The sequence below is a fragment of the Sphaeramia orbicularis genome, chromosome 24 (genome assembly GCF_902148855.1).
Source record: "Sphaeramia orbicularis chromosome 24, fSphaOr1.1, whole genome shotgun sequence".
Lineage (NCBI taxonomy): Eukaryota > Metazoa > Chordata > Actinopteri > Kurtiformes > Apogonidae > Sphaeramia > Sphaeramia orbicularis.
In genome coordinates, this window is record NC_043979.1 from 24,607,238 (window position 1) to 24,632,735 (window position 25,498).

Below are 25,498 nucleotides of genomic sequence, written 5' to 3' on the forward strand. Positions count from 1 at the left end.
GATAAGACACATGAAAAACATTTTTTAACCTCAGCAATCTGATAAAAAATAAGCAACGTAGAGTAACATTTTATACAGGCACATTTTTGAGCTGCACTCGCTATCCCCAAGCTGTTTAAGGACCCCAGGATGGCCATGCTTGCCGAACGTATGTACAATTTGGGAACTATATTTACAAGGCTTTTAACTTTACTGTGTCTTATAAAATCCCGTATTTCTTTGATATGCCCAGTAATTACTATTGATATTTACTGTTAAGACTTTTAGTTTACAAAGAATTATTACTTTGACAGTGTTCCGATGGGTACATTAGCATTAGCCGCTTCCACGTAAACACGTGTGCTCCTGTGTAGTAGCAGTGTCAGTACCTACAATCTGTCAATATTGCCTTTATGATCACATTTTCTGGCCTCAGTTGACCAGTTTAAGTGTCTCCACAATTTGATTTATATGTTTTTTGTAAGCTGTGACGCACCGTTGTCATTTGAGAACGTATTCCTTGGTTCTACTTTCCATAACAGTGTATGTAATATTTACCACTGATGTCCCCATTTTGTTTTTTATTTTAAAATTTTTCTCAGTTCTTATTTAGGATTGCAAAGTTATGAGATCTGCGTTTTAGAGGGGATTTTACACTAATGTTCAGGCCAGCTGTTTTTCTTATGTTCATTACACACTGTAAGTCTTTGATACTGTGTGTTTGTTGACAGTGTCACGTGCAGGTATGAGCTGCTTGTCATTCCTGTAATGTTACGTTTGATGGTAGAGGGTTTTGTATTGGTCTTGTTCGGTATAGTTTCTTTGTAAGTGTTTCTTTGATTGTCAATATTTATTTTATTAGTTGTTACCCTCCCTCTTCTTTTCCCTCATGTCTGGCACCTTCCAGGCTGTGACTAGAAATCAGAAACTGGTAAACTAATAGTTAAAATGAAATGTAAACAAGTCACAATATTCAGTTATTGAATTGTTTGTTGCTTTTCTCTCTCTCCAGCCCGTAGGAAACAGAAGTGGTCAGTTGACCCCAGAAACAGCTCCTGGAGTAAAGATGACTCCAAATTTGGACAGAGGATGCTGGAGCGAATGGGGTGGTCCAAGGGCAAGGTGAGTGTTGGGAATGGTCTCCAGCATCTCTTGTGGCTATTTCTTCTGTTGTAATAAGCAGTGGCTAAATACTGATGCCATTTGATGCCTTTTATACTTGAAGTATTGTTTTACACACAAAAACAGAATGGTTAATGTGCATACTTGTGTTTTTGTTACACATGTTAGTTTAGATGCAAAGGTGTTATGTCCAACTTAGCAATTGACTTCTGAAAAAATAATCTTGTCCATTTTCTTTTTTATGTCATCTTACAGACCTGTGTGCAAGCATAGAAACTTCCTAGAAGTAACATAAAGAACATAATTAGTTTAATTTATTTATCTTAAACTTTGAAGTAAAAAAGACAAAACAAAAGCAAGAAATCAATTACATATGCACCCATCAACGGTCATTAATCACAGAAAAGTAACGAAATACAACAAATTTAACGTAAATGTACGTATGGATCAACTCATAATACACAGTTTGAGAAGGGACAGAAAGAAGCAAAAGCTTATCTAGTCCAGCCCCTTTCTTAGTTTCAGTGTCCACTTCTCAAAACCAGTAATGATCCTTCCGCAGGTTCACCTATGGAAACCTTGTTACGACTTTTACTTCCTCCGAATACATTTCCTTCATCAGCGATCACATTAAAATAGATAACATTAAATAACTAGTCGTAGCACCTCTGTATTGGTTGTATCACCATTGTGCAACCATTCTGCCAGGAAATAAAAAATAAACAAATAGAGAACTAAACTATGGAGGGTATAATATGTAAACCCCAAACTTCACGTAAACCCATCAGAAATACAGCAAATACAATACAAAACAATAATATGAAAGTGGTATGATTATAGTGATGATTAAAATAATAACAGTAATGGTGAATAATTTTAAATGATGTTTAAATCCTTCAATCACACATAACCCTCCCAGGGAAAGCCCTGGCTTCTAAAAATTAAAATTAGATCAGACTCAGCTGGTTCTGGTGTCACAGTATTATCACAGATTGGTGTGCAAGTCAGTTGTGCACTTTATCTTCCCATGATGGAGGATGTCTGACTATTTTTAAAGATTGTTTGTGTTCTGGAGCTTTTGTAATGAAGATATTAAACAGATAAAAGAAAGCAAAATTGTGATGAAAAATCAGGAGTGATTACATGTTAGACCTTTTCTTGTTTGTGTACAGGGCCTGGGGAAAAGTGAGCAAGGCGCCACTGATCACATCAAAGTAAAACTGAAAAACAACAGCCTTGGTCTTGGAGCCAATGTCAGCCATGAGGTAGGTTTAAGTAACACTTAGTAACACAGCTCTGATCTCCATTACTTACATCATTTTTATTGTGGAGGTTTCTGTCTGGGTTCTTTGTGTTAATACCTGCTGTGTTCACAGGATAACTGGATTGCCCACCAGGATGATTTCAATGAGCTTCTTGCTCAGCTGAACAACTGCCATGGTCAAAGCAACAATACCGGTGTGTACAAAGTAGTGTGTTGGAGTCACTTTGCCTGAGAAGTATGTTGGACAGTAGAGGGCGCTGTGCTGCAATGTTTAGTGATCAGCAACGGCTACTGTCACTGTCCTCCGTTAAACATTATAGTTATCACCAGGCCTTAAAGCAGAAATGAACACTGTTTTATGGGAGATGACAATCATACTGGACATCATTTTAAGTAACTGTCACAGGGTTTGTTTTGATACTTAAATAGCACAATAATCTGAATATTTGATCTTAAGTTTTCAAACATGTGATTTTTGACAGACCATATAGATTAGTTTATTGAAAATAATGAATTAGCAGCCTGTTGTATCTGTACACAAAAACACACATTGGGGACTTTTAGTATAAAGACATCAGAATCACATAGGAAGTAAACAAAAATATGAATCACCATCATCCAGCGCCTGCCTTCAACTAAACTTGTTCTGTATTCACATCGGTAGCATCAACAAAGCCCAAGCATAGTGCAACATGAAATTGGTCTTAAATTGTATTTTTAATTGTCTTAAAAGTTCTAAAGATGAACAAATTGAAACCTGGTTAAACACATCATGACTATTATTTTCTTATTTATTAATTTGTTTCTGTGTAGATTCTCCACAAGAAGAGCAGACAGGCTTCAGCTTGGAAGAGAAGTCCAAGACGGCCAAAAAGAGGGTCCATTACATGAAATTTACTAAAGGTGAGTTTGTGATCTGTTTGGTCTCTCCAGAAGAAAACAGATCAGAGTTAACAAACATTGCTCACGGAGACCTACATGCGCAATCAGTTTTTTTTTAAAGCTATTCTCGGCAATCACTACCCTCAGATTACTACTAAACTTACTACCTGTAAGTCTGTTTTTGTATCATCCTCAGCCAGACTGTGTCCTCTGTATCGATTTATAGATAAGCTCTTCTATTCTTAAATAGGTGTTTTTGCTTTTTTCGACTTTCCTCCCACACAGACAGACAACTTCCATTGCCTTACGTTGAGCCTTACGCTGTTGGCTCTGACTGCAGACGCTCTTCAGTGCGCTGCCAGGCTGTACCAGGTCATTTGGTCGGTCAGTGCCAGGGGAGGTTATTAATAAGACTTCTTGTTTGTTTTATCACTCATTTAAATGTCAGGAAGTCAAGATTTGCTGGTCAAGGCCAGTACATTGATGGACAACAGGAGGAGTTTTACTTATGAGTACTGAAGTTAATAATTACTAGTCCATATATTAAGGCTGAGTCACTTTGCCAGAGCAAACACCATAATGCAGTGGTTACAGGCACAATTCAGTTCCTTAATCACAACCTGATTTTTTTTCCCTTCCAAACTGTTTCAACATATTTATTTTTTATTGCTCACTCCTTATGTTTTTACATCCATGATTGAATAGCTATTTAACCCTAAGGGGTCTGAGCCTATTGTGGCTGTTTTTCAGTACTTTTGATTTTGCCTTTGTATACTATATAAGGAAATGTTTATTATACCCATGTTTGGTATCTTTTATTCTGCATAGCTTCATCTATTTCATCTGCCTATTATTTTTTCACTTTAACCTACTATATCAACACGAAAGGACAAAAAACACACAAAATATATAAAATCGGATTTGAAAAATGTATAATTTATTGCCTAAATAACACAAAGATGCTTAACGAACCTTTTCAGAGACTTTAAAAGTAAATATTGGTTCCAAATATTAGGTATATAAATCAAAATTATACATTAAAACTATATTCAAATATTTGACATAAAAGCATATCTTTACATAGGTGTTTTCCCCGGTTTTCTTCCCCTCCCACCCCTGGTCCTCCCAGTTTCTGCATCCGGTACATATGGGGGTCATTCTCACCCTTATCTGCTATGCTAATGCAGTCTGTGGATTAGAATCCACAGATTCAGTCTGTGGATTAGCATCCGCAGATTCTGCCAGTATTTTCCGTTTTGAAAAAGGACAAAAAATGATAAAGATACGGTTAGAAATATAACGCTGGCGTTATATTGCTATAATAATGCTATATTGCTTGTTTGCTCTGGGTTTAAAACATCGTATCTCCAGTTGTATTTGCTCCATCAACATCAAATAAAAGTGGGAGAGTCTTTCAAGTCCACACTTTCGAATGGAGTATTCCCCAGTGGTCTATGTGACTGACTTCCGATGCTACAACGTGTTGAAAATGTCATGTGATTCAGTCACGGAGCCATGACCGGTGACCCCTAAGGATTAAAGTACATTTCAGCAATTATGGCTGTTAACCCATCAAAAAGATAGTAAATTGTCCCAGGTAGGGTAATCAGCATGTTCGCATTACCCCACACTACATCTGCCGATTTTCCAGCAGAATTCTGTCCCTGCAGAGTCGAGGTTCATCAAGTATTGATGAGCCATGTGTTGAAGTCATTAATCTATAGTTGTACGACATGAGGTCAGCATACTCAGGGAAAACAAAATCCTCAACTTTTGCCTCACCTGGAAGAGGCTTTTATATTTTACGTCATTCAATAGCAACTTCCTATTTCCTGTTTGGGGCATCTGGCATGTCCATTTACAACCCCCCCCCCCCCCCAAAAAAAACAACACCTCCCAGGGGCTGCGTGACCTATTAGATAGATGACCCTGTCTGATAAAACATGGCCTCAGTTTCTTCTGCAGACCGTCTCACCCTGTTTTTGTGATCTTAATTTGGCAGGACTCAGAAAAAGGCCATGTCCCAGATGGATTTGAAGCATGGAACACTTGGATAGAATACCTTAGATAAGAGGCCGATTTTTTTTTTCATTTTTTAATTAACAATACATAGTCTGTTCGAGTCGATAAACTGAAACATTCATCACAAATGCTTAGGATTTTTTTTTTTTTTTTTTAAATTAAATAGAAAATTTCAGTTCAGACTTTATTTTTCGACCCTTATTTCTTTAAGTTGTTTCCATGTCTCTAACTCCAACAATGGCCTCATTGACCTTATGAGGCAGTGCTTCACCTCTTATTCACAGCTAAATTAGTTTCTTCAGACTCTAGATATTTGCGTGCACCCTGAACTTGGTCTCCTAGTCGTCAACTACTAATGTCTGATCCTGCAGGAGTTTAGGTTTCTATTTGAGGACACCATTGAGATCCCTGCATCATTACCGCCACCTGGCATTTGACATTTGCTGCTCTTCAGTATTTTTTACTTTTACAAAAGTTGGAAATCACGGGAGGAAACAGATTAGAGGAAATACTGTTGGGAATCTTTTCATTGGAATTCAATCCCAAGGCGGTTTTGTCACTTTGCAGGGAGTAAACCTGTCAATTCAACTCTGTTTAGCAACTTAACACCACTTCAACCTGTCGCTACTGAAAGAGGCTACAACCGTTGTCATGCAACAGAAAGGACGCTGGCGTTCTTGTTGATCTATAAACGGCTCATAACTTCATTGGAAACTTGAGTCTTCAGGTTTAAGCGGTTTGACAGACATGACCTTTCCGTGCACTGTGGCTACAAAACAATGACTGTGTAATGGACATGTTTTAATGGAGTGAATATCACGGTCCTTTTACAAGTAATGTAAAAGGTGGCTACCTATGTTATTTAACTATTTTTTAAATTTCCTGTTGACACTAGTCTACCATGTCCAGCTTGTGGTCTGGATTGGCATGGTGACCAAAGAGTTACCTGGCAACTCATACTGCGCCACGCCTGTTTGCATGCTTCTACTGACTGCTCCGATGCCGGCTCCCCTCCCTTTGTAGCTGTTGCCAAGTTAAGGCATGGTAATGGATTTACTGTCGTTAAGCTTGTTATATGAGAGGTTGAGAAAGTCAGGTACTGCTCTCATAGTTCGGTATGTACAGTTGTTCTGTACAGGTAGAGGTCAAGTAGGTTTGCAATGAAGAAGAGGCTGGGTATGCGTCTCAGCTGTTAAAAATAAATGTGATCGACACAGTATTAGTTGAAGCTGAGATGGTTCATATCAGAATAATATGGTTGTTGCTGATGATGGGTTAGCGGTCCTCGATAGAAGATACGCATGGCTCGTGTCGTCTTTCCTGCAAAATGCACTTTGGCTGCAGCAGCATCAGAACAACGGGCAAACACAGGGGCCTCCCCCTCCGCGCAGGCCTCCTCCTTGCTCTCTCCTGGTTTTTATTGATATCCTTTTTCAGGCTGGCTCCTTCACTGGCAGCACTGAGGATTGATGGCCTTTGTTTGTGGGGAAAGGCACCAAAATCTCCACTGCTTAGGTCCGGGCCCACAGCATAAACCAGTAACCCAGTTTTAATTGCTCTCTCCATCTATCACCTGTCACAGCAGCAAGGGTGGTTGATGCAGAATTTAACTACAGCTCTCCATCCGCTGATCTTTGCAGCAGGGTTCGCCACAGTATTTAAACTTTAAACAACTGGTTTCTGTCAGGAGGTGTCTGTACCCCGAATGCTTTTGATGACAGTAAGGAAAACACAGTTAATGCATAGCTTTTTTTTTTCATATTTACTACATGTATTCGACTGGATACAACCATATTTTGTCCTGCCCTTTTGTTTTTTTTGGTCATGTTTTTCGGTTTCTGTTTAGTGTGGGGGTGTGTTGGTCTGGTTTGACTGGTTATCTGTACTGACAGTTGTTACCATTTTAACCGTAACCTCAGTAACCATCATGTGTTTTGTAACACTTTCCAACACTTTATCCTGCGTAATGGCACTTGGCCACCTTTTGAGTGTGCGGTAAGCTCCTTTTTTATCAGAACATTGTTATTTGAAAGCTGGAGAATTCTGTCAGCCACTTCCTGGTCTAAGTGGCAGAAAGGTCAGATTGGGCATAATTTTGCTTTTCACCCAAGGTCAGTAGATGACAAACACCACAGGGACCCGTTCACATTTATTTTCATTTTCATCATGCGTTTGTCGTTTTACTTCTTAGACCTGCATGTACAGTGGCTTTCAAAGCCAAGAGAAGGGGAGATAGAGGTTTTAAAGCAATAAATAACCAAATGTTATCAGAGCCCTGCTGAAGGAAGAGGATGCAGCTGTACGAACAGGACCCGGGCCTGAGACAGGCGGCTGTGTGCTTCAGGAGTCTTTGAGGCCTGCCTTGAAAATGGGAATCCGGAGGTGTGGCATGTTAGACCTCGCTGCGGGTTTATTTTTCTTTGTCGTTTTGTCCCTGGAGCAAACCATGCAAACCTCCCCTTTATTCACAGTGAGACCACATTTCTTTACCCCCCAACATACATATACACACAAACACACTCTCACACTCATGTTTTCAGCTGCTACCATCACAGGTAGTTGACTAAATGTTTGAGTAGAACTTTGCTTTTTTTGTGGGGGTGTTGGAGGTCACTGATACTGGTTTCATATTACTGCTGTTTAACACAGATAGGTAATAAATAAGCCTGTGTTGATTTTGAGTTATAATTTTCTGTGAGATTTTTAGTGTTTTGTTTTGTTTTTTTGTCTTCTTATTTTAGGAAAGGATCTCTCATCCCGAAGTGAAAAAGATCTTAACTGTATCTTTGGAAAGAGGGCTAGATCTGCCAAAGACCAAGAGCAGGTGAGACATGCAAACCAGCTGCATTATCTTTGTATATCTCTATATGTCTATTTTTTTATATGACCAGCCGAAGGGTTTTGTGTTAATCTTAACACACATGAAAGCAATAGGAGAATATGTATTTCTTCTTATTTAAATGATCATTTGTTGTAATTATTAATGGTTACAAATATGATCACCACATCCACTTAATAGCACCCATGGTCCTATAGCATCCTATGTCTAGTTATAGTTGACCTCTGTATCTTTCTGTAATCCCTAATTGAAGATGCAAACAGGATGCTGCTGCCTCTCTGAGACAGAATAATTAAAGGTAATGGTCTTTGTGCTGAAATGGTAGTTGTCAGAACTATAAGAACCGGTCTCTGATCTGCTTTAAACCAGTGTTGTGTCCACTAGGGGAGAGAGGGATACCTCTGGCCAGGTGGCTGGAGCTCATCTTGCTCTGTCTTGGTAATTAGGGTTGATCACTGGTGCTGACGCCTCCATCAGTAGGTCCAGTTTCATGTGACACTTTCGCCTCTATAGGGCTCGGACTGCAGAGCAGCCTGTGGCCGTAGATTAGCCATGTCACAGCGTGCTGCTTGCCACTGATGGTGGCAAGAGCACATAAATCCAGTTAAGGGATTTGTACCCTTACCTCCTTCTACTCTCCTTCACACTTCTCTCTTCTCTACTTCTGTCTTGGAGCGCTCACATCAGGAAGTTAAGTGTGCCAGCAGGCATTATTAAAGGCAAGTCCAAATTGCGTTGAGTTGTGCAAAAGTCAAATGGTGATGCTTGCAAAAAAGTTGTCTTTTTGCTCCTGGCATTGATGGTTGGTCACTTCAAATATCACTTTGCCATTTGGCACTATGATTGCTCTCAAGCACTTTGAACAGTAGCTTACAGGCTCTAATGGGCAGAGCGCATTTAAAGTTCCTTTGGCTTACTCATCACTATAATAGCTTGCCTATATTTAGTCTCTTGGTTATTGTGTACAGTATTAAGCATAATTGTGAATGTGAGATACCCTTTTGTTTTTTGGAATGCGTTACCTTGGGGTAAAGTATGAAAATAGACAAATTAAATTTGGGGGCTGAAACGGGTGTTGGAAAATCCAAGTTGACCATTTGAATGTTTAGATAGTTACACAGATCAAAACAATAGCAATGAAGGAAACAATACGTCTGTGTCTAAAAAATTGCCACAAGTTCTGTTTTCCCCATAAAGAGCCAGAAGGACAATGACAAATGTAGTGTTTGCACTCAGAGACACAGAAATGCCTCTTGTTGGCTTCCTCTGTTTATCTCAAGCATTTGGCTTGAAGAAATTGGCATCTTAAAATCCATAAAATGTATGAAAAAAACCATGTCTATTCCCCTGCAGGTACAGAGCCATAACATCACAATGGCCACTGCTCCCTAGCTGATTAACATTGGAAATGCAAGCAATACACACCATCATTTTGTCCCTAATCGTTTGGTTATGGGTTGTTATTTTTCAGCCAGGAGGGACACCATTGACCATATCGAAAACAGTGAACACAATTACAATGGCATCCCCTGAGGCCTTGTGTAGAAGCCCAGCAACATCTGAGGTTGCTGGGAAGAGGCAAAGTGGGTGATGGACCAATCAAGCTTTAGGCATTGTGCAGGATCTCCTGTGAGTGTGTTCATGACACTGCCAGTGACCCTCAGCTCACACTGATCTGTGTTTACAGTAGTCCAACATTACAGCACAAACACACATACGATAATACGAATGCCCAAAAGACTAGTGCATATCCAACTGATATTTAGTAGTGGAGTTGATTTGTAGTAGTTTCCACATGGTGCCCACAGTGACATTATCATGTATCCACATCCTGACAAGGTGAGGCCAGGGGATTCGACCAAATCTGGATCCACCTCTCCAGAACGGCCCTCCTTCCCTCATGAATCTTCTAGCACTTCACCCACCACCCACTTCTGTCTCTCTAGCCTCCCCTTCCACCAGTCCCCCACTGCTGGGGTTTTCCTTCCTCCACAGTGATGTGCTTCCTGCTGGCCTCTTATCGCTGCTCACAACACTCCCTGAAATGCAGACAGACACACACACACACACACAAACACACACACACACAAACACACACACACACACACACACACACACACACACACACACACACATAGCCGTCCCAAATGTCTGTGTACATCAAAGACTGTACTCACTGTGTCCAACAGAACAAGAACATATAAGCAGATGGGACACAACATTAACCCTTTTTGTAAAAAAATGTCTTTCTCATGATGTTGCAACTACTTTAAAAATTACAGATATTCAACATGTATTTTTATCTTTGTGGGGGAAAAAAAAATTAAATACCAAAGATATATACCTATATAAAGAAATCATATTATAACCATCCATGTATTAAAGGCATATATTTACTAAGTACTTTGAGATGTGCATTTGCTTTCAAAGTAGTACTAAAAAAAAAAAAAAAGCTGCTTTGATTTTTCATTTTTAGTCTGCCTCTCTGTGACAAACACACACCTTCAGTTGGTACACAAACCAACGATGTGATTCAAGTCATGAAATTCAATTAACTGTGCACTTCATTTTTATAAACAGAAAAACTTTTGAAATGAATGTCTAAGGCAAAGTAGTTAAATATTAAATAAATTAAAAGAAATCTGCATCACTGAACATCAAACTAGCGGTAAAAAGTCTTATGTTGAAGTAATATTTTTCCTTTATAACTATTATTTTCCTTCAAGGTCTGTGTTTATGGTTCAGAAGTCTAATATTACCATTTGGCCACTATTGGCAGCTATATTTGCCAATACTGATACTGTGTAAAAATAAACACTTCCTTTTTGATAACCTGTAAGACAGTCACCTACGCTGCATCACATTAACTGTGTAACTGGTAATAATCCGTAAAAAAGAAGCTTTAATATATTTATGCACTGCATTGTGATGTCAGGTCTGCAGAATGTGACAAATGAGATGAGATGATGCATTAAAAGTAGTTTTATTTTATTTCAGTGCCACTGACAGCACCTTCCAGGAAATTATCCATCATTTCACAAAAGTGTCTGAGTCAAATTTACAGGGAAATCTGAAATCTGTTTTAATTGAATATGGGCATTTCACAGACTTATACTATATATATTAATATTATATGCTACATATTGTAAGTTAAATTTATCTACTTTTCTATATATTAAACACTTCAGCAAGAAAAAACCTGATGTCCTCCATTCTACTCAGTCATGTAGCCACCTGAAAATGTATGCTTAAAGCCATTATTTACACTCTCTGTCCACAGAGGGTTATCAAGTTGCGGTGGAGCACCTGTCCATCTACAGTCTTCACTGTTATCCATCACCCATCCCACGCCTGTGAGCCCCCCCCATCTCCTGACTCCTCTTGTGCCCCTCAACACAATTACTCACAGCATGACAAACGACAGGCCCTCCTCTGCCGAGATATCAAAAAGCCCTGGCCACTTCTAAATGAAGGCACTTTGGCAGCCCTGTGCTCCCTGCGCTTATCGGCGGGTGAGCAGTGCCCCTGGCCGTCCTGTGTCCCCCTCTCCTTCCTCCTCCTTCTCCACCACCCCCGGCTCTCTGTGCCCTCCTCAGGGGGTTTAGTTAGGGGAGCCACATGGAGGGGCCAGCCCAGCTTGATTTATCTCCCTTGCCCCACTGCCCGGCCACTCAGGCAGGCCGAAAGAGCCGACGAGGCTCCAACGGGCCTCAGCTCGAAAGCCCGGCATTAGCTGAAATAAACCATTCTGCCGCCCAGTGAAAAATGTCCTCTGATTGGCTAATTAATCAGTCAAAGGGGAGCGACGCGGCTTGTGACTTGAGGGACCCAAGCGGGCGACCACAGAGGGCCTGCTGATAAATAGACTCCCCGCCGATTCATATATCAACAAAAGTTGGTCATTTTTTAAAGCTGCCGGCTCAGATGAAAGGTGGAAACAAGCCACAGTTTCATTTTTCCACCACTATTTCCTCCTACAATTTTCTTTTTTTTGGGGGGGAGGGCGGAGTGAAAAAGTCCAAATTTAATTTGATCTATTTTTGCTCTTTGCTTTCTTCTCAAGCTTTATTTTTAAAGATAATTTCTAATTTATAGGACTTGACTTATATCTGATATTCAAACATTTTTAGGGAAATAATTTTTGGAAAAATTCAGGTTGACTTACCATCAGTTAAAATTAGTTGAACCTTATATTGAGACTGATTCTGATTAAACTACAGCAAGACACGGCTCATTAGTTCTGCTCCTTAGAAATGTCAGGAAAGAAAAATGGTGAACTGTAATTTTGTACAAGTCTTGTTTTGACGTCTGAAGCCTCCAGTCAGTCGGTCGGTATGGTGCGCCCTGCTCTCGGGTCAGTGTGACCCCTGCGGCCTCTCCCACTCCCACTCCTGCTCAGGCACAAAGGGCTGAGGATCAAGCCTCATCGGGTGGCACCTGTTGCCAGTTTTCCCAGCCCACGCGTCGTCCACATGAAAGATCGCACGTCAGTGGGGGCTCCCCCGGTACCACCGTCTTAAGGAATATGGGGCAGGGCGGTGTGGGTTGGGGGCTTGGGCGTTTGGCAGATGTGTCGGCGAAGCGCCGGGGAGCCGATGGGCGGAGTCGAGTGGTGAAACTTTGCTTACAACGCAGATTCAAAATGTCTTTTTTTGTGCAGAAATTGTCTGCACCCATAGTATTGGATTTACAGGTTGATTTAATTAGTTAGAGCAGTTGGTTTGAATAATTAACTTTTTACCTTAACCTCTTCATAAAATAAGGATGCTTTTGTGAACCATACGTAAAACCTTTGGGCAGTTACTGCTATTTTTCTACCTAGTAGTTCTGATTTTTAGGATATAAATGTTGCTTTCATAAGTTTTTATCTGTCTTGCCAACTTTTTCCTTTTCCTTCATAAGTTGTAATGTTTGTCCTGTGGTTCATTTCTGAACATTCTGCTATTTCCACTGTGTATAATTATCAGTATAAAAAGTCATATGGCTCCAGAGCTGATCCTTTCTGTTAAGATCAGTTGGCTTTAGTAGTGATCTTTTGAAAGGAGATGCCGCTGTAAACATGCATTGTTGTGGTGTGGTCAGTGCATTCATGCAGGTTTTTAGCTTATTGTGAAACTGAGGAGGTTTTTTCATTCTCAGATAACATCTAATTGCTTCAAGTAAAAGCTCTCCCTTTCTGCATCGTGTTTGTTGACAGGCACTTTTGCTTCTGCCGCCAGAAATATCCAGACCCGCCAAGTGACACCCCACCACCACAACGCCCTGCTGCAAAGACACACACACACACAAACACACACACCACACATTTACCACCTACCTCCCTGGCAGTTCTGTGGATGGCTCCCTCCTAGCCATGCCAGCACGCTGACACTTACAGATTAGCGGCAGACAAAAAAGAAAAAGGGTCTGACTGTCTCTTAGTTACGGGCCTAAGCTGGAATACACGGGGCCTGGGTAATTACTGCCTGGTGAAGCTAACCGCCCAAAGATTTTCAGCCCTCTTGGCTGTTTACAACCACCGTATACCGTTTAATCACTGACTTTAATCTAATAAATCACAGCGGTGGAAAATAATCACTCTCTCTGGGGTTGCGGTGGGGGAGACCCCTGTGCGCTTGAGGGGGGCATTGTCGGCAAGCATTTGCAATGTTGAACAAGCACAGGGCAGTCACACTGCATGCATAATGTTGTCTTCATTTGTTACTTATGATAAACGTTCTCATGCTGGGCACAAAGTGCAATTTTTCAAAACCTATTTTTTTGTGTTTTCTCTCAACTATACACCAAAAGTATGCCTTTAGCAAAAGTCTTTGCTAATTTGTAGAATGTTCCATGTGTGGGTTTTTAATGTACTTATGCTATACCATTTTACAGTTTCTGACTTTGTTACTTTGCGGAATATTAGTTTCTGTAGAAGTGGATGATTAATATTTGTAGCGCTATGAAAGAAGAGACATCACTTAAAAATATCTGTCAGTGGTTTGCTTATTTAGCAGGGAATAAGGAATCCACCTGTTTTTCTGTCCACCCACATCAGGCTCATGAAGGATGGGCTGCTGGACTTGTGTGCTCATCAGGGAGAGACAGCTGGCTAATCAGGGCCTGATCCATAGACCTTGAGTATCGCCAAATTTATTATTGTGGCAGGACAATGAGGGCACACTCATGCAATTACAGACCCAACCAATATTGGCGAGAAATTATTGAAAAAAATAGAACAGCGAGTAATGCAAACAGGCAGTTTTTATGAAAATAAATGGCCGACTGCAGCATTGTCAAGTGCTAATTAACATGTGAACCAGAAGTGACTTTTTACTTGTGAAAATCTCATTAGTGAGATATAACACTTCATATCGAGTTGTTTGAATAACGTGAAAAAAATATCGTTAAGCCTCTCAATCTTGTGCTGACTTCAGGTACTCCTGTAAGTTTCAATAGGTGTTTAAATAGAATGTTAATATTAATTTTGGGTAGTTATGTTTTTGCTTGTTACATGAAAACATCATTATTATATTGGTATATATAGAGGTAAACCAACCTACAGTAATCTAAAAGTTGCCATATTGGCTGGTTACTTTTCTTGATGACACACTGTTATAGTCTCTCTGGCCAAAAAAGCAAAGATCAGATATTGGATTGTAGAGAAAACAATCTTTCTATTTGAGAAACTATTATGAGCGAATGTTTGATGTCAAGCCAGATGATTGTTGTAAAAAACATGAGGCATTTCCAGCTCATTCACAATGTGATGAGAAGGTGCAGTTACGTACGAACAGACGGTCCGCTTCAGTCCTTTTTTCCAGAGCATCTCAATAGGACCTCAGTTATTTGTCGGATATGCCCCGATGTTTATCATAATACTATCACCAATTATAGATGATAAAGGGATTAAGTTAAGGGATCATCTAACAGCCAGCGCTTTCAGGTAAAGGTCAAGTGTGGAGTTTTAGACAAATACATTCAGTATCTCTGTGCCTGTTTTTTTTTTTTTCCCTCTGTCTCACACATTTTAAAGGTGGGAATAATTCTCAAATGGAGACTGTCCAAGTAGTGTTTTTGTTTTTAGAAATACTTTTAATGTTAAATATACGTAAGTGAATTGTAGTTAACCTCTGAAGCTAAAAGATACAGACAGGAATGAATTGGAAGCAGCGTTCACAATGGGTGTCATGGTGAAGACATTTTCTCTGCAATGACTGTGGGTGGCTCTAACAGCTCACCATAGTCTGATTTGTTACTTCATTTTTTTTTTTTTTTTATAATGAAAGTAATATAATGAAAATATTTTACACTTCTGTCAGTAACATTACAGATCTCTAATGTTGCTCTGTCAGTACTTTAATAAAGTATTTGTTCAAAGCCACAACTTACTGCACAGTCGGACATCTGTAGCCAGCAGCTCTCTGACTTTACTGTAGTGACACTTTCAATGCTAACAGACTTAGGAGGAAAAAAAAAAAAATCAGGTGCTGAAGTTGCTGAAGCTGCATCAGCAGCTTCTGGACTTACAGTATTCTTTGGACGTTGTCATTTCATCAGTCATTATACTGTCAACATTATGTCATTAAATGTCAGTATACTTTGGCAGGAGCAAAACACTGTTTTAAAACAACTCTACAGGTTACTTTGTGATCTGCCTGAACATCTCAGTGAGAGAAGAATCGCTAACAGTTACGCTGGTTCTCGGCCTCTTTAAAATTTGTATTAGTGCAATTAGCAATAAGCTTGAACGACGTTGCTATTCATTCCTTACCATTTATTCCCGTGAAGACCCATTGGCTTGTACATATTGTAATATTACAGTCTTGCTGTTGCTGCAACAGCCGACTACAACACTCACTAAAATACTAAGAGAGTCACTTTAAATGCCTTTTGGAATGAGGTCAGAGGCAAAAATGAGTAGGCTGGAAAACTAGTCTGTAAAGTTGAATGAATTTCTCTGCCGTTCTGGATTCTGTTGGACAAAAGTTTCATGTGCACTCCAGTGAACCATTTCCACATCTCTCTGCTGGCTTGATTGACTCTCCTCCTGAATGTGTTGGCCTCAGTATCTTGGCACCTTGGCACATGCCTTACCATTGGCTTTCCATTGGCTAAATTAGCAGGAAGAGATAGAACTGGAGTGTCTTGAAGGAGGCGGCCTGTTGAATGTCTTCCCACCCTCTCCTTTTCTGTGGGACCCTCTGCGGGCCCTCCCTGTGTTCCCTGCCCAGCCCCAGCCCCCGCCAGGGGAGAGAGCAGAGCAGGAAGGGCCCGATAGCCAGCCAGGCCGCTCCTCTGCCGAAGGAGCCTTATCTCAGAGCTGCACACAGTGCACTGAGCGCATCCTTTTCCTGGGGTTCTGGGTCTGCGAGGAGGAGGAGAAGGAGTAGACACGACTGGATAAAGGTGTGTTCTCCAGCCCTCTATTCCTCAACCTCTGTGTTGTAGCTTGGGACTGTCTTTTTCAGGCATTCCTCACCGGATTGAGCAATTATAGACACTGATTTTATGCACTGGTTGGGTTCCTTTCTGATCTGTACATGGTAGCTAACATATTACAATCCTTTAAAGATAATGGTGTTCATTAAACTTTTCTAATACTTGAAAAAAATCCCCATTGTAATAAAATATTATCATCACGCGTCAAAGAAAAGACTAAAAATACATTTGGTCATTTAAAACAATCAGTTTCACTATAATTTGTTGAAAAATATTTTAAAAAAGACTGAAGACGGCTATTATTTCTGTTATTTCATTTGTTCCCTTCAAAGATCACTTTAATGACACTTACTTGGATTTAGTAGCAGCTTTATTGATCACTGTAGCCTTATGTTTTCATCTGCATTTGTACTGTATTTTTTAAAGGCTGTGATTTATAGCTTTCACAAAAAAAATCAACCGTTCATAGCTACATTAATTGTTTTTCATTGTAAATACATTAAAGCAGTTTCTCTCTTTTAGTCATTTTTCTGATCTGGAAACGGTACAAGTAATGTAATTGTTTTTACCCTTGGCCCTCACAGCAGGGTGTTGTCATCAGTCCGTCTGTTTGTCCATATGTGCGAAAACTTTGGTGTGGACTGAAGGCCAAGGGTTTTCAAGTGCAGGCACGATATGTTTTATACCATAAAGAAAATACTTTCCTCTTAGGTTTGTGTGGGGATACGTATCGTACTGGCACTTGGTTGCAATTCACAGAAATGGCAATACATAATAACAGGCCAGGGAAAAGAAAGCACACCTGGAAACAAGATGTCAAACATTACTGTGTTGTTTCTTAGTAACATGTTACCCTCAACACTCACCAACAAAACCTCCAGGGCTGCCAGTAATGCTGACCGGATCTGTAGCTTTATATCCATATGTCTGTGTGTCCGGCCTGTGCTCAGCGCAGCACTTTTCTGCTGTCGGATCAGTCTAATGGAGATCCCCAGGCAGCGAGGACGATGCACATACCAAGTTGCAGCCACTTTCCCTGATGAAGAAGATGTTTCTGCCTCAGTCACTCTCCTCTCTTTTTTCCTCCCTCGCTCATTCACCCTCTCCCTCTCTTGAGAGTAATTTCACAGGCAGTGCTAAAGTGGCCCCCAGCCATCTTCCCAAATCCCAGCTACATGTTGTTTGGCGCTGTCAGCTCTAAGCCCTACTCCACTCTCCCAAGCAGAGAGGATGCCATTGTGCAGTAACAGGGAGTATAGATTTTCTCCTGGAAGTTGGAAACTTTTGTTTAATGGCACCATACCTGAAGGGCCCTATCCCCCTTGTTAGAAGTTGAGGTTGTTTTAATCAAGGTCTGAGGTGACGGAAAACTTTGCAGTCTGTTGTAATGCCTGCCTTGTCATTTATTCCTTATCATGTGTCACGTCACAGTTTCACGTCTGAATTAAATCCTTTTTTATTTCTAATGGTCAGTGAATAATCATGCCATATTCAAGTAAAAGAGTCTCATGCCATGTTTCCTGAAAGGAGGTCATTTAACACTTAAAACCCTTAGAACTATTTTTGTGGCAAATCCTAAGTGTCTTTTCCCTACATTTAACCTTTGTTATCCCCTGCATTTTACATTTTTCAATGAAAAACAGGCACTTTCCTATATTTAATGTACTGAAAATGTAGATGCTCATAAAAGCTCAAGAGTAAATTCATGGTTATTGTATGAAAACAGAGAAAACTGAAGAAGTGACTTTTTCAACAAAATGTTTCATTAACTGAATATAGAAGTGTCTACAACCATTGTCAGTTGTAAAACCACATGGGTTTTATTGGAGAATCAGTGGTGCAGAAAATGACAGTGTTTCCATGTTCACTAGGTAGCCTCTGAATGTCCAAATGGATCATATCTGATGCCAGCAAAAAGCTGATAAACTGCATTTTACCTGAATTATTAAAAATCTGTCAATGGGATTAATGGATCAAAAGGTATGAAACATTTTAAATCCATAGATGCTTTTGGTCAGTGGCAGCTGTTTAGGTCTTTGAGGGTTAAACCTGGGGTGTATTTGCAGAGCAATCACTTTTTCCTGTATTAATCAATATATTAGGCCACAAAACAATAGCTGTTTTTGTTATGGATATATATATATTGACTGTGAATGGCCTTTTAGTGGGATAAGACTAATAGCTTGTTGGATTTCAGTGAGCTCCCTGGTGGCTGGTTAAGAAGAATTGGCACTTTATTATACTGAATTTAGTCAGTAACCAGTGAAATTACAGATGATACTTGAAGCCCAAGACGAAGCTCACAATGTATATCATGATACTCTGTATGTCAGTCCATTGAGGTCCACTAAGACCTGTTTGGATCCACATCCTCATTGTTTTCTCAGCTCATCGTTTAGCCTGTCCATCTCAATAAGCGTTGAGGGTCAAAGTAGTATAATCTGAATGTAAAAGCTTAAAGGCCAAACCGCGAGGTGACTCAACACTACGCTGCCTTTTCAATTTATCTCTAATCTGTAAGGTTTGAAAAATGCCGTCCACCGAGGTAATACACAGAGCGGCAGTATTGTTTAGTGCGTTCTCAGGAGGAGGGTCTGTATTCTTCTGGACAAATCATTATGCATTGAGTAGGCCATTAGGAAAATGAAGACAAATGGGTCGCAGAGGTGAGGTGACAAATGTTCATGCTGTAGAGTTAAAATGTTGTCTGTGTTGAACCTCGCTCTCATAAAGTTGTAACTTAAAGGATGGTGAGATGACGGTTCAGCATAATCAAATGAGACAGTGCTGCTCAGTCACTGTATATTTCAGCAGAGGAACAAGTAGAAGCAGTTTTGACACAAGTATAGAGCATAGATGTAACTTACACGCTTTATTTTGTCGTGTATTTTTCAAACCATTTTCTTAAGCTATCTTTATTCTTTGTGTGGCCGGTGCTTGAAATGCAGCTGCATTTGTCACAACGATTGCAAAACCTTGTTATGTTGCAATAGTAAAAGTTGCTTGTCTCATGATGACAGAAACCTGTGCCAGAATAGGGGGTTTCATGTATTTCCTTATGACACATCCAGGGAAGAAAGACATCCGTGTTTACCTTTTTATTTACTGCAGTGTCCTGAAGTCATAGTAGTTTATTTTTTTCCTCCAAAGTTTTTTTTTATTGAATTTTTGTATTTTAACAATCATAAATGTACAATTGAATGTACGTAAAATATAACAACATAGTTATGTATCTCCACTCTAACAGAGTCCCAACCCTGATGCACCTCATACTCCAACAAAAATATATAAATGCACACTTCCAAAATGAATACATAAAATAAAATTAATTGAAATAAAATAAAAATAAATAATGACATGTATATATATCCTTAGTTACAATGAGAAATTGTTTGTGTCTATCTTTTTAATATATGATAAAATAGGCTGCTGCATTGCCTCTTGTGGTATATCGTATTTTCTCTAATGTCAGATAGTTGATAAGGTCTTTAATCCAGAGGTTGAATGTCGGTGGATTTCTGTCTTTCTATTTAAGCAGAATGAGCCGACGAGCTATTAAAGTTGTGAAGGCAATGATGTTCTTAAAATTCTTGTTGAGGCATGTATTCTGTGGAATCACTCCAAATATCGCAATGAGTGCATGACATTCTATTGGGGTTTCAAAGATCTCTAAAAAGAAAAAGTCAAAGTAGTTTGACCCAAATTAAGAGTTAATTTAGAAAAATATCAAACAGTGGAGTGTCCAGCATTGATTTTATACTCGTATATTGATTTCACTGCAGTTTTAATCCTTAAAGACTTTATGCTATATTTGTGGTAACTACCAAATTATTTTGTTTCTTCATTTATTCTTTACTAAATAATTTTTGGCCATATGTTGTTCATATTCTTATCTGCATTTTTCAGTGAAAGGCAGGTATTTTCTTATACTTAATTTACTGACCATGTAGATGTTTATTAAAGCTCAGAGTAAATTCAAAGGTTATCATATCGAAATAGAGAAAACTGAAGAAAAACTGACTTTTTGTGCAAAACACACAATTAACCAAATATAATAAGTGTCTACAACCACTGTCATTTGTTAAACTCATGGGTGTTACTGGTGAATGAGACTTAGGGAAGCTGATGGCGTTTCCACGTTCACTACAGAGCCTCGAACGTCCACAAGTCATATCTGATGTCAGTGAAAAGATGAGAATCTGCATTTTACCTGCATAATTTACAGGTTTTGATAGGATTTAGTGATTAAAAGTTATTAAGCATTTTATAGCAGTGGGTGTTTTCAGGAATACAGCTGCAGAAAAAATTATTAGACCACCCTTGTTTTCTTCAATTTCTTGTTCATTTTAATGCCTGGTACAAATAAAGGTACATTTGTTTGGACAAATATAATGATAACAACAAAAATAGCTCATAAGAGTTTAATTTCAGAGCTGATATCTAACCATTTTCCATGTTTCCTTGATAATAACCAAAATCATTTCAGTTCTTATATCAGTATCTATGGCATTGTACTGCCAAAAACAGTACTTTTATTCATTCCATATTTTGTTTTCTGTCTGTTTTAGTCACATGATACACACAGGAGTTAGTGCTTGATTGCAAAACCATTGTTTTTGATGACTTTTCACGGTCTAATAATTTTTTCCGCGACTGCAGGTGGCTGTTTAGGCCTACACTGGAAAAAATCAAAATCTTACCAAATGCGTTTTTCTCATTTCTAGTCAAAATATCTCATCACACTTAGAATAAGACATAATCACCTAAAGAGTAACTTTTCAGTGAGATATAAGAACTTATGTTTAGACAATAGATCTTGAAAATCTTATTTCAAGAAATCTTACCCAGATATTTTTCACTTGTTCCATTGGCAGCTTTTTTTGCTTAATTCAGGGAAAAATATCTTGAATTAATTTTTTTTTTTTTTAACTTTTTTTTTTTTTTAGAGGGGCATTTTTTTCCAGTGTATGAAGATTAAAACCCTGTGATATTTCTCACACTAAAGTCTAAATCTTTCCATTTCATATAACTCCTATTAAATCTAATCTAGTGAATGTAATCTGCCTGGACTCGTGTCAGTTTAACCCATAAAGACCCAAACCACCACCAACGACCAAAACCATCTACTGATATAAAATGTTTAATAAGTTTTGAGCCACTAATCCTATTGATACATATAAATAATTGGTGTAAAATACAGTTTGTCATCAGATGTGACCCATTTGGATGTTCAGAGGCTCCGTAGTCATCTTCTACAACATTGATTCACCAGTAAAAGCCATGGAGTTGGAACATTAATGAACATCTACACGATCAGTGAATTTAACATTGGAAAATACCTGATGTTCACTGAAAAAACACAAAATACATAGGATTATGTTATAATAAATTGTGATAAATCACTTAAGAAAAATTAAATATAGAGAAAAAAATATTTTGGAACTGCCACAAAAGTAGCACTGGGTCTTTATGGGTTAACCTAAAAATTAATGCATACTTCGAAACAAAAGCAGTGCTGCAGTGACGCTGATAACTGAAAATCTCTCCTTCACTCTTTATCACTGGTGCCATATTCATCAGGACTTCCTTTACATGAAGAAGCTGACTTCTGGGAAACGGATGGATGTATTTAAACAAAAAGATGAATGCTAGATGTGAGACAATTATGCTTGTAGTGATCTGTCATTGCTTATTTTAGTGTGGTCCTTTAACACCCATTGTTATTGAAGTATCCTATTTTGGGCTCTTTTCACTCACTGGGATTCGTCTGGTTAATCTCTGCATGATGACTGATGAACACTTTAGCTCCCACATCCACCATCGTGTGTTGCCTGTTTCTAAATGCTGCGTTAAACTATAACAGTCCTCAATTTTTTGTGTGTCTTTGATCCAGGAGAGCAGCAGCAGTGATTCTCAGGGTGAAAAGGAGGAGAACGTCCCTTCCTCTGCCTCTGCTGAACTGGATCCGGAGTCCATCACCAAGACTGTGACCAGCACTCTGACCATGCAGGAGTATTTTGCAAAGCGCATGGCTGATTTGAGAAGGGCTCGCGGCCAGGCCCAAGGAGAGAGCAGCGAGAAATCAGGCCCGTCTGAGGATCCCAGTCCTGTCCACATCATTGACGACGACACAGACGAACCTAAGAAGAAGAAGAAGAAAAAGAAGAGCAAGAAGGCAACAGATGAAGTGGAAGAGGTGGAAGATGCACATGCTGATCCCATTGTGGTAAAAGATGAAGATCTGGAACAAGAATATTCAGCGAAGAAGAAGAAAAAAAGGAAAACGGCTGAAAATGAAGCGCCTACAAATGAGAACTGTGACTGCACCCCTGTCGAGGAGCTGCCTCCCCCCAAGAAGAAGAAGCAGAAAAAGCAGAAAAGGGAAACCGAGCATCTAAACGGACACATCGTGACCGAGGATCAGAGCGTAGAATCTGAAGTTGTAGAGAAACAGAAGAAGAAACACAGAGAGGAGGTCAAAGCTGTAGGTAAAGGGGACACAGAGGCGTTGACGGAGAAAAAATCCAAAAAGGAGAAAAAGAAGAAAAAGAAACATTCAGAAGAGGCAGATTAGAGCTGATGTTTACGCTGATATCAACTTGAAAAACTCCTCGCTACACAGACATGGAAGGGACATTTTACAGGACAAATAGAGCTTACAGATTTCAAATAGCTGACTAATAACGATACACACTCGTCCTGTTTGTCAGATGATGAACAAGTGGCTTCATCTTTTAGATTCATCAGTTGAATCAAAGATGTATCGAGCATCTTTTGCTATTAAATGTAAAATGGGGAAATCGGAAAGACGTTCCAGTCATATGATATAAGAAGGGTCCACGTTACCAAGATGTTAGGGGTCAGAGAAACAACTTTGTATCATCAGACACTTCTGTAATCCCATGTCTCATCATATATTTATATACACAATATTCAGATGGGGATTTAAAAAAAAAAAAAAACATTTCTTTCCACTTTGATATCTCATTGGTGCTATTAATATCTTTATATTATTATTCATTTAAGTATCTGTAGATCTTTTCAGTTCTGTATAAACAACAGAAGCTGGTGGTTTTTATGACCAATATCAACAAATGTAATTTATAAATGGATGTAATGTGGTATTTTGCCTGAAATCTGGACACTTATACACCTATGAAATGCTTAGAAATGAAACAATCTGTGCCTCTTCACCTAAATGAAATAAGTTTTTAATAAATCAAATTAATTGTAATTATGTAGTGTTTCTGATTTTTTTATTTATTTATTTTTTTCAGAACATGTAAATAGAAAATAAGACATTTTGATGACATGTTCAGTGAAGTTGTACAAAACATGTCGAATACAAATATAGGTGAAGTTTAGGTGCTTTCAAGCAGTCACAGATGACTTTCACAAGAGTTGCTGTTGACGCTTACGAATCCGACTGACGTTATGGAATCTTGTCTTTGACTTGACAAATGAACTCGTAACAAACCGGTCCTGTTCAGCAGTGGAACAAGTGAGTCAAAGGAGGAAAAAGGAAACTCAAGTTGTCTGGTCCTCTACGCCAAAAGAGCACACAGATCATCTCTATTTTGGAGTTGATAGTTGATGAATTTATTACCCGGCCCACCGAAGGGGAGGCAAGGGGTATTCTTTTTGGTTCGGTTTGTTTTTTGTTAACACACTAGGAACAAAACAATTGGCTGAATTCATACCAAATTGGGTTTATAGATTGCCAGTGACCCAGAATAGATCTGATTACATTTTGGGAGAAGTAGGTCAAAGTTCAAATTTTTTATGAATTTTTAAAATCTTTTTTCTCCTTTTACTTACAATGGGCAAAATTTCACATATCTGTAGCAGCAAAACTATTGGCTGAATTCATACCAAACTGGGTGTATAGATTGCTAGTTATTCAGAACAGATGTGGCTACATTTTGGGAAAAGTAGGTCCAAGTTCAAATTTTTTTAGGAATTTTTGAAATCTTTTTTTCCTCCCTTTTACTTATAATGGGCAAAATTTCAAATGTCTATAAAAAACATAAATTTTGTTTCAATTTGCTTCAAACTTGGCACATATATGGAGTTAATAGATATGCTGACACCACATACATAGACATGATGACATCAGCTGGATCGATGCCAAAATAAGCTACAATACGTCCGAGGGGCGGGGTTTGTTGTGCGTGGCACCACTTGTTTATTTATTTATTTATTTATTTCATTATTTATCAGAAGTCCAAGTGGTTTTTACTCTACAGTCATCTGCTGGAGATTTCTACTTTTAGCAATGTAATGAAAGGAGAGAGTACAAAACATGAAGAGATGATGCTGAATTATTTGGTTTGATCAACTTTGAAAATGTTAAGAACCACTGAGCAGTCACCTAAAGCAGTACAAGACAATGCCAGTACAGGGTGGGGAAGCAAAATTTACAATGAACATTTAGTTGTTTTTTCTCAGCAGGCACTACGTCAATTGTTTTGAAACCAAACATATATTGATGTCATAATCATACCTAACACTATTATCCATACCTTTTCAGAAGCTTTTGCCCATATGAGTAATCAGGAAAGCAAACATCAAAGAGTGTGTGATTTGCTGAATGCACTCGTCACACCAAAGGAGATTTCAAAAATAGTTGGAGTGTCCATAAAGACTGTTTATAATGGAAAGAAGAGAATGACTATGAGCAAAACTATTACGAGAAAGTCTGGAAGATACTATTAAAGAAGAATGGGAGAAGTTGTCACCCGAATATTTGAGGAACACTTGCACAAGTTTCAGGAAGCGTGTGAAGGCAGTTATTGAGAAAGGAGGAGGACACATAGAATAAAAACATTTTCTATTATGTAAATTTTCTTGTGGCAAATAAATTCTCATGACTTTCAATAAACTAATTGGTCATACACTGTCTTTCAATCCCTGCCTCAAAATATTGTAAATTTTGCTTCCCCACCCTGTACAAAGTATTCACCCCATTG

General features: G+C 38.9%; 1 protein-coding gene across 2 annotated transcripts; it reads left to right on the plus strand.

Annotated features, from left to right (window-relative positions):
• Positions 1-110: 110 nt before the first annotated feature.
• Positions 111-23,763, plus strand: pinx1 (PIN2 (TERF1) interacting telomerase inhibitor 1). 2 transcript variants are annotated; one of them, XM_030129109.1, is made up of 7 exons: positions 111-148; positions 992-1,101; positions 2,274-2,366; positions 2,478-2,559; positions 3,179-3,268; positions 8,011-8,096; positions 22,420-23,763. In XM_030129109.1, the coding sequence occupies exons 1-7, from the start codon at positions 130-132 to the stop codon at positions 23,101-23,103; spliced, it is 1,164 nt and encodes a 387-aa protein (XP_029984969.1). In that variant the 5' UTR covers positions 111-129; the 3' UTR covers positions 23,104-23,763. The 2 variants fall into 2 exon arrangements, with proteins under 2 accessions (XP_029984969.1, XP_029984970.1); XM_030129110.1 differs by having other exon boundaries at positions 8,011-8,093; positions 22,423-23,763.
• Positions 23,764-25,498: the final 1,735 nt, after the last annotated feature.